Source organism: Tachysurus fulvidraco, chromosome 13, assembly GCF_022655615.1.
Source record: "Tachysurus fulvidraco isolate hzauxx_2018 chromosome 13, HZAU_PFXX_2.0, whole genome shotgun sequence".
Taxonomy (NCBI): Eukaryota; Metazoa; Chordata; class Actinopteri; order Siluriformes; family Bagridae; genus Tachysurus; species Tachysurus fulvidraco.
The window spans coordinates 6598139-6607339 of record NC_062530.1 but is presented as its reverse complement, the minus strand read 5'-3'; the positions used below and the strand labels follow the sequence as shown (position 1 = coordinate 6607339).

Below are 9201 nucleotides of genomic sequence, written 5' to 3'. Positions count from 1 at the left end.
TAGTATATCACAACAGGTTACCACACTTACCACATTACTGACTGCTAAGTTAAAAGTATTTATTACCACCAGCACAATAATAAAAATAATAATAGTAATCATCGTAACACCAATAATAGTATAAAAAAACTAACTAAATACAACAAACTAAAATATTACCAATAAAGAAAGAAGTAAAATGAATTTAAAGAAATAGTATATAATAGTAAAATAGTATATAACAACAGGCCACAGTGTGTACCATAATATTAATAATAATTACCATTACAATAATTACAGTAGTATTAATTAGCTTAGTACTACTTTTGCTTCAAAATAGTAAATATTTTAGCTGATAACTTGTTTATATTGTGACTTGTAAATCTTTCTGATGGTGTACAGCGCCACATAGTGGTGTAGTGTTTTAGTGAGAAATTAAATGACTGGGCGCCTTACATAAGATCATTACAATATAATAATAATAATAATAATAATAATAATAATAATAATAATAATAATAATAATGATAATAATGATAATAATAACGCGTTTATAACACAACAGCCAGGAGAGATTCATAATGTTTTGGGAATTAAATTGTGTGTGAGCTGTGAGGTATTCGGCTTGTCTTTATTACATGCATGAAAATGTTTGCATCTCGGAAAATAGACCCAGAATGGAAATGTGCCTTACCACATCTCTCTCTCTCTCTCTCTCTCTCTCTCTCTCTCTCTCTCTCTCTCTCTCTCTCTCTCTCTCTCTCACACACACACACTCTCTCACTGATTATTGTTGAGCTTAATTTTGTTTATTAAAGAATAATGTGTTATAATAATTTGTTTAAAATCAGTTTCTAGATACATTTAACATTGTGATATTTTCTCTTTTTATTCACGTTATCACACACACACACACACACACACACACACACACACACACACACACACACACACACACACACACACACACACACACACACACACACACACAACATATAAACAAGAAACACAGACACACCCGGGTGGAAAACCTAATGACTGTAATAACACACTAACACTGGAGACTCCTTCCATAACTGATAAATATATTGTATTTTTCCTTACAGAAAGATTCAAAATTTCTTTTTTTTTTCGTTAAATACGCATTTTAAAAACATCTTATTAGTCTCTCAGTTTGCTGTTACCATAGAAATATTAACTTTATAGGTCTAACTCTGCTTTTGCATATCATATCATGCATGAATTACTGTGCAGTTCTGGGAATAGTTGCTGTTTCAGGTCCAGGAGGAATTGTTGAATTGTTGAACCGTTAGACATTCGCATCATCCAGCTGGCTGAGATTAAGCTCTGTGATGTTCGCAGAGATCTTCTTGCCTGCTTCAGCAATCCCTATTTCATGAATGTGATTACATTTTGAACACAGACAAAAAAAAAAAAGCTTTACATTTTAATAAAAAATCCTGTGCAGGTGCCTCATGCATCATAATTTTGTTCGTAGAAAGTGGAGCAAAGCAGGAGAGAGCAAATTAATTGCAGGTTAGGATTACAGGATTATCATGTTGTTTTACTGTTTTCTATTTCAGGTGCAAGATTTGAGACTTAACACAAGTTATTAATTGGGTCATGGAAGCCTTTATTATCGCCACATATACATTACAGCACAGTGGAAATCTTTTCTTTGCATATCCCAACTGAGGAGGTTGCGGTCAGAGCACTGGGGCAGCTATGACACAGTGCCCCTGGAGTAGGAAGGGTTAAGGGCCTTGCTCTAGGGCCCAAACGTGGCAACTCGAGTCTCCGATCAACAACCCAGAGCCTTAACCACTTGAACCAACACTGCTCTACAGTTTTACAACCTGAAGTAAAGATACAAAGCACAACAGATTTAGAAACAGCGCAGATGCAGAAATAACGCTCAAAGCCAGTGGCCGACTAGGTTTGCCGAATTAATTCCATTCCTGAGTGCCTTAATATTGAACACTGATTCTAGCATTTCTTACATCTGTTCAGGTGCATAAGGTCGCCACAATAAGGTCAACAATTTTCAACCGGAAATGAGCTAAATTCTTAGAACAGGAATCTACACTGAAAGCACCGCAGACCTGAGACCACTGCGTCAGCTGGATCTCCTTTAGGAAAAAGGCATGTGAGTAACGCCCGAGATTACTTATTGATCAAAAGCAGGTGCTAAAGCAGCCGGCATTAATAATGAAGAACTTGCGTATTTAAAATTCCAGAGAACTTGAACTTGCGTATTTAAAATTCCAGAGGTTCTTGAAAAAATCAGCAATTCTGTGTGTGTGCATGTTTTATAATGATAACACCAAGAAACAACGGATCTTTATTTAAAGTTAATCACGATCACTTTATTGATTATAGGTGAATGATAATCACTGTCAAACATGAGATTAAACACACATAATTCATAGTAGAAAGATGTGCATGCTAATGCAACCAGGTCATGTAAACTGTTACAATTCCTTTTTGGTTCGGATTATTTTTAAATAATATTCAGACCAGTTGTGAAATCATTCATGAATTTGATACATTGTTGATATGCATATATAATACTACATTATAAATAATGGAATCTAACACACACACACACACACACACACACACACACACACACACACACACACACACACACACACACACACAAACAGATTAGATTGATTTAAAAAATGTATGATTTTATTGAAAATGTTTAATAATGAATTCAGGTGCTAGTTAAAGGAAATCAATAAACACACTGAAGAAGCATTTTCTATATTTGTATACAAATGTGATGTTATAATATAATGTTATAATATAGATTTGATGGTACTGCATATTATGCTATTACAGTGTGTAAGATATTTTGAACATTTTCACAGAAAAACTACTTAAGGATCGTTCAAACGGTCTTAATTCCCCTGCACCATTCTTTTCCACATTATCATGTGGATAGAGATTACTCATCCCACTGACCTTCCTGTCCTTATAAGCCACAGGCAAATCAACCAGCTCCATCCTCTAAAGCAGACAGACGTGTTCGGACTCCTACCAAGCACTAAATACCTCCCTGTATCAACTGGAGAAAATACTGGAAACGATTTCTCTATATATCCGTACTTATCATGGTATCATGAGACAGAGCCAGAGATCAAGAACATGATAGACGCAGACACAATCAATGAACCAAGAACACCTGACTAGCTGGCCATCCCTACGGCTTAACTTAGATAGCCTGGTACATTTGCCCCCCCCCACCACCACCACCACCAAAACTTCACCATTATGAGGACCACCAAAGGCCAAGGAGATCCAAAGGGGAGGAAAAGTATGCATCAATACTCCTTTCTTTATGGCTTCCAGCTACCAAAAGGCAAATGAATGAAGTCTAAGTGCCAGCTCAAGCCACAGAAACTGCTGCAGGGTAAACTTTCCTGTCCACTATAGGCAATTTCTGGGACAGTGGTGGAGAGAATTGGGCTTCAGGAACTGCTCAGCATCCTCACAGTGGAATAAGTCTGTCATGAAACTGCCACCCATTACATCCAAAATGGCTCCTTGTCTAGTATCACAAGGGGGCACTGTTACCTTTTGATTTTTTTTCTATCTTTTCATTCATTATCTATTCTACAAGTAATATAAGGAAAACTATGGCAGCAATGTAATGGTGATGACAAGTTCCTGTAGCCTGTGAGTAAGCTTGTATCAACAACATGTTTTAGGTGGATTTTATTTGCACATACACTTAATTCAACATTTGAGAGAAAATATTTATTAGATTTAAATGAGCTGCTTCTGACATTAGCATGCAAATACATTGTTGTTCCTTAACCTGCATATGATGAAACCAGTTCCTGAGAACCTGCTTCTGATTATACTTTTGAGCAGAAAAAATAAAACTAGGAAGATGATTGTAGATAGTGAGTTGAATGACAGATGATTGTAGATAGTAAGTTCAGACCACCCACAGAATGAATGAAAAAAGAGCTAATGTATAATCAAACACATAGAACTAGAATACATTGGGCTGAGAAAAGAAACAATCTGTGATATCACTGGCACAAATTGTCATCACCACCAGTTTGAAGTATATGGGTTGCCAGTTTACAGTGACAGCCAAAATACAGCTTTGCAACCCAGCTAATTTACTAAAAATACAGTTCACACCAAATAAAATGGATAAGCTTAAAATATATCTACCACATCTAAAAAAGAACACATAATCATTATATATATCTATATACTGTATGTAGTTTAAAATTAAAAAACATATTTAAAAAAAAGACATTTTTTATTATTGTTGTAAAAGGCTATGCAAATAAAAGGATTGTTATTATTATTATTATTATTATTATTATTATTATTATTATTATTATTATTATTATTATTATTATTATTATTATTTGTTTTTGTGGTTGTTACACATTAATTTTTTCATCTGTAATATTACATTTTTATCTGCATAAAATTATATGTGTTTATATATATATGTGTGTGTGTGTGTGTGTGTGTGTGTGTGTGTGTGTGTGTGTGTGTGTGTGTGTGTGTGTGTGTGTGTGTGTGTATCATTATTTTATTTGACATATATATATAATTATTTTACGCAGGTAAAAATGTAATAAAACAGATCAAACAATTAATGTGTAACAACCACAAAAACAAATAATATTAATATTAATATTATTATAATTGTTATTGTTAATAACAATAATAATAATAATAATAATAATAATAATAACGATTCTTTAATTTACATAGCCTTTTATAACAATAGTAAAAAATTCAGAAGTTTAAACACATTAATATAAAATAATTACTACAAATCGTTAAAAACATGATTTAAAAAAACAAGTATTTTTCAACCTATTTCTGTCAACATGATATCATTTACAATGTATATCCTTTAAGTAAATATGACTTAAATAATTGCATTATGTTAACGAGGACCAGTCATCATTTCTGACATCATTTCAGAATTTAATCTGTTAATAAACACCTGCACGTATGTCTATGAATAAACTACACTACCCATAATGCACTCGGTTTCTCCACCCCATCTCCTGCTCAGCCGGTGTATCTGGATACAAAGTCAGCTTCAGCTTCAGCTGACAGTCCGCTCCATGGACACGGAATACACGGGACACAAGGAGAAAAACAACCCGGAGACAGATTGGATCAAAACGGTAGACTGCGGAAGAGGAAAGTGATCCGATTTCGGTTCAGGAATGAAAAATAAAGCGTCGTAATGTGACGTCCGAGGCTGCTGTAGTGATGATGGACTGCAAAGGCAACCAAGCAACCACATACAGGGATATATAGACATATAGACATATAGACATATAGATATATAGATATATAGATCAGAAAACAGGCTCTCAGCCCGAGGATTGTGGATTACAAATAAAAACGACTGGACGACTTGAGGTTTATTATTATTATTATTATTATTATTATTATTATTATTATTATGGTGAAAGGATGCGTCGGTTTGCAGCTTCTCGATCAGCATCAGGTCAGATTTCATCATCCTCGACCTGTTCAAAGGAATCAGAAACGCAATAATTTTACATTCGAGGTATAATAATAATAATAATAATAATAATAATAATAATAATAATAATAATAATACAAGAGGCTGCGTCTGTATTTCAGGGATGTTCCTCTTGGAATAACTGCATGGTGCCAAAAAAAAGGACATGCAGGTATCTATGCAATTCATGTGGAGGGTTGGAAAGCCTCAAGATGCTTCCCTTACTTGAATAAGGATGGACCTGCAGCCTGTTTCCAGAAATCTCACAGGTACATGAATTTGATCTTGTGAACCAGTGGACTCTATATAACACTAGCTGTTTATCCAAACCATAGAAATGGATTTTAAAATGGTTTCCACCATCATGTCCTTGACGTGTGGTTAAGCGTGCGGTATGGAAACGTGTGAGAATGACTGTCTAAGAAGATGGAAGGAAAAGAGCCTGTGTCTGATCTGAGACATTCGTAACAGATTAAAATAGAATCACATACCTGGGTTGCTTGTGATGGGTATGTATGAACAAAATGAATGACTGGATTAATGGGTGTGAGGAAAGCATGTCATGTCATGTCATGCCACATCCCCTTAAAGACCTGTAAGAAAGAAGAGGTGTGAGAGATGCAGGTTGTGATAATGCTCCAGTGGAGGGAACTAAGGAAACCTTGTTCCATGCATCATTGGAGCTGAATGAAGCACCTAAACTGCTAGATGACTATTTAAAATTTGTCAGATTCAATATATTTAAAACACAGGACTGCATACTGTTTAATAGTAGAAATTCAAGCCACAGTGTTTTCAGACAGCTGTTTGAAAGTGCCTTTATCCAAGCTACTACAGAGAGGCTATTCTAATTCTGTTGAAAATAGCTTTCCAATACATAAGAGTAGTGTTTTGTCATTACAGCTGATTTAACACTTCCCTCCAGTTAAAAAAGCCTGCATTTGGTTGATGTGTTCTGCATGGATTTTGTGCATGAGTTAACCGAGATTCTCCTCCAGCTGTTGAAACCGCACCGCTGACACAGTTCATTTGGAGATGGACCCAAATTCGACAATAACCACTATGGGGAGTGGAGGAAATGCCACCCCACTACCATGCACTGGGTGTGGAGGTTCCTGTGAAGCACCACCCCCTGCCATTGTGCTACCTATCATGAATGCAGAGAACGGCAGCAGCTGGAACTCGTCCACTTCCTCTGATTCTCACATCCACCAGCATCACGGATCCTCCAACCCCTACTGGACAGCCGTGTTTGACTACGAAGCGGCGACGGAGGAGGAGTTGACCCTAAGGCGCGGGGATCTCCTGGAGGTGCTTTCCAAGGATTCAAAGGTGTCTGGAGATGAGGGCTGGTGGACTGGTAAGATCCAAGATAAGGTGGGCATCTTCCCTAGCAACTATGTGACACGGAGTGATACCACGCTGCCCACTGGAAGTTTACTGGTAGGTGGTGAGAGTCCTCTGGAAATTGATTTCTCGGAGCTGTGTTTGGAAGAGGTTATAGGAGCAGGTGGCTTTGGGAAAGTGTATAAAGGTTTGTGGAGGGATGAGGAGGTAGCTGTGAAAGCAGCACGCCAGGACCCCGATGAGGACATCAGCGCCACGGCGGAGAGTGTCAGGCAGGAGGCACGTCTCTTCTGGATGCTCAGTCACCCCAACATTATCGCGCTGAAGGGTGTCTGCTTAAAAGAGCCTAATCTTTGCCTGGTAATGGAATATGCTCGCGGTGGGGCACTAAACCGGGCACTGGCGGGGAAGAAGGTTCCTCCCCGAGTCCTGGTTAACTGGGCAGTGCAGATCGCTACTGGCATGGACTACCTGCACAACCAGACGTTTGTGCCTGTCATCCACAGGGATTTGAAGTCCAGTAACAGTGAGTACACTTTCATGTTATCCCAATACATTGTCTTCATACTGTGTAAAAGCAGTTATCCTTTTCCCCACATTGTCAAAGTTGATTAATTTGTGTGTGCTACCAGTTGCCAGTTGCAATCCATAAAGGGACAGCTTATTTCTGGATAGGGCAGATTAAAAATGCACGTCCGGAGGAAAGTGGATCAGTACCAATATTTAGGGAATATTGCCCTTCTGATGCAATACTTTAAGCAAGTGTAAGCATGTGAACATTGTGTGAGTGTTTGTTTGATGGTAGACTTTAGAGTTACATTTCTAATACTGAAATATTAGCTGTAGAAATGTCTGAGCTATTGTTGTGCTGACCACCTAGTCTTGTTGTATAACTATTGAAATAACTTCAAACTTGGTTGATATCATGTTCCGGATTTCAGCTAGCTAGTTAGCAAACACCAACTTGATAGATTACTTTCAGTCAGCTGTTAGATTGAAGGAATGACTTTTGAAATCAAAAATACTAAACAAATGGTTCATTTGCATTTGGTTTATTATTCCTTAATTGCAGTTACAGCTCTGTCCACCTTGGGTTATAATCATCATCATGCAAGTCTTTCCTGGTAAACAGAACTGTGGGAGAAATGCCAAGAATAAATATAGTGATAGTGCCTTTAAATAGGCCAAAACAAAACAAAACAAGAAAAGATTATTCTAGTGACCTTCCAAATGAGACAGCCTTAATTTGATGCTATTTCTAAGCATAGATAATAACAAAAGCTAGAACAGAGATAAGTGGATATGAGTCAACAGAGTAGCTTGTTTTATTTGTATGAAGGATACAAAATATGACTATAGGAATGCTTTATATAGGGGACGTTGGGATAGTGATTAGCATTATCGACTTGAACTCCAGGGTTAGGGGTTGGATTCGTGCCTTTGTCCTGCGTGCACAAGTTTGTCCAAGTTTACATATTGCCCCTATGCTTTGGTGGTTTCCTTTGGGTTCTCAGGTTTCCTCCCAGTCCAAAGTCATTTGTTGTAGGCTGATTGGCATCGCTAAATTTTTCGTAGTGTGTGTGAGCGTGTGATTGTGCCATGCGTTGGCACCCAGTCCCCCATACTGTGCTTCAAGTCAACTAGTATAGGCTCCAAGCTTTGCCCTCAGACTGTTGTGCAGGACAGAACCAAAAAATTCTTACAACTAGGAGTATTTTACCTTTATATGATGCTTGTAGGATTAACCAACCTTAGTAACAGCCTTTGGGTCATGGCAGTTTAAATGAGGGTACTAATGTATACTAGGAAATACAAAAGAAAGGAAGACAAAGATACCTCTGCCAGTACGATTAAAATATAGTCCCATGCACATCACTAGTTATTATGAACTCTAGAAGCTTGCTGAGCGACTCAAAGCCATAGTTCACAGAACATGCTAACAGTACTGCCATTTTATATCGGAGGATATCTGGAGCACTAAAGAGATAAAGATACGATAAGATACTTATGTTGTCATTGCGTTACACCCCTGGTGTGTATGCATGCTTGTGACACTGATGCACTGAGCACACAGAATGTTTGGAAGCATCAGGGACATTTCCTTTGCCTTGAAGATTCACTCTTTCTTCAGCTGTCATCTTCTTCTGCTGAACGGGAGCTGTGGGCTATTTTTGGTCCATTGTGCTACTTGCTGTGGAAATACGTCCTTGCAGATGTTGGTGTGGCCACACACACACACACACACACACACACACACACACACACACACACACACACACACACACACACACACACACACACACACAACTGTTTTTCAGTTAGAGCTTGAAAGATATGCCATGCTGCTCAGGA

General features: G+C 37.6%; 1 protein-coding gene across 4 annotated transcripts in view; it reads left to right on the top strand.

Moving 5' to 3' along the window:
* Positions 1 to 5027: 5027 nt before the first annotated feature.
* The window catches only part of map3k10 (mitogen-activated protein kinase kinase kinase 10), a 38235-nt gene continuing 34061 nt past the window's right edge, over positions 5028 to 9201 (top strand). The window contains exons 1-2 of one of the 4 annotated variants that reach the window (XM_027137488.2): positions 5030 to 5396; positions 5625 to 7375. In XM_027137488.2, coding sequence (XP_026993289.1) covers positions 6538 to 7375 — 838 coding nt within the window. In that variant the 5' untranslated portion in view covers positions 5030 to 5396; positions 5625 to 6537. Of the gene's footprint in view, positions 7376 to 9201 lie in introns of all 4 variants that reach the window. The other 3 variants (XM_027137563.2, XM_027137651.2, XM_027137424.2) reach the window with 3 other exon arrangements.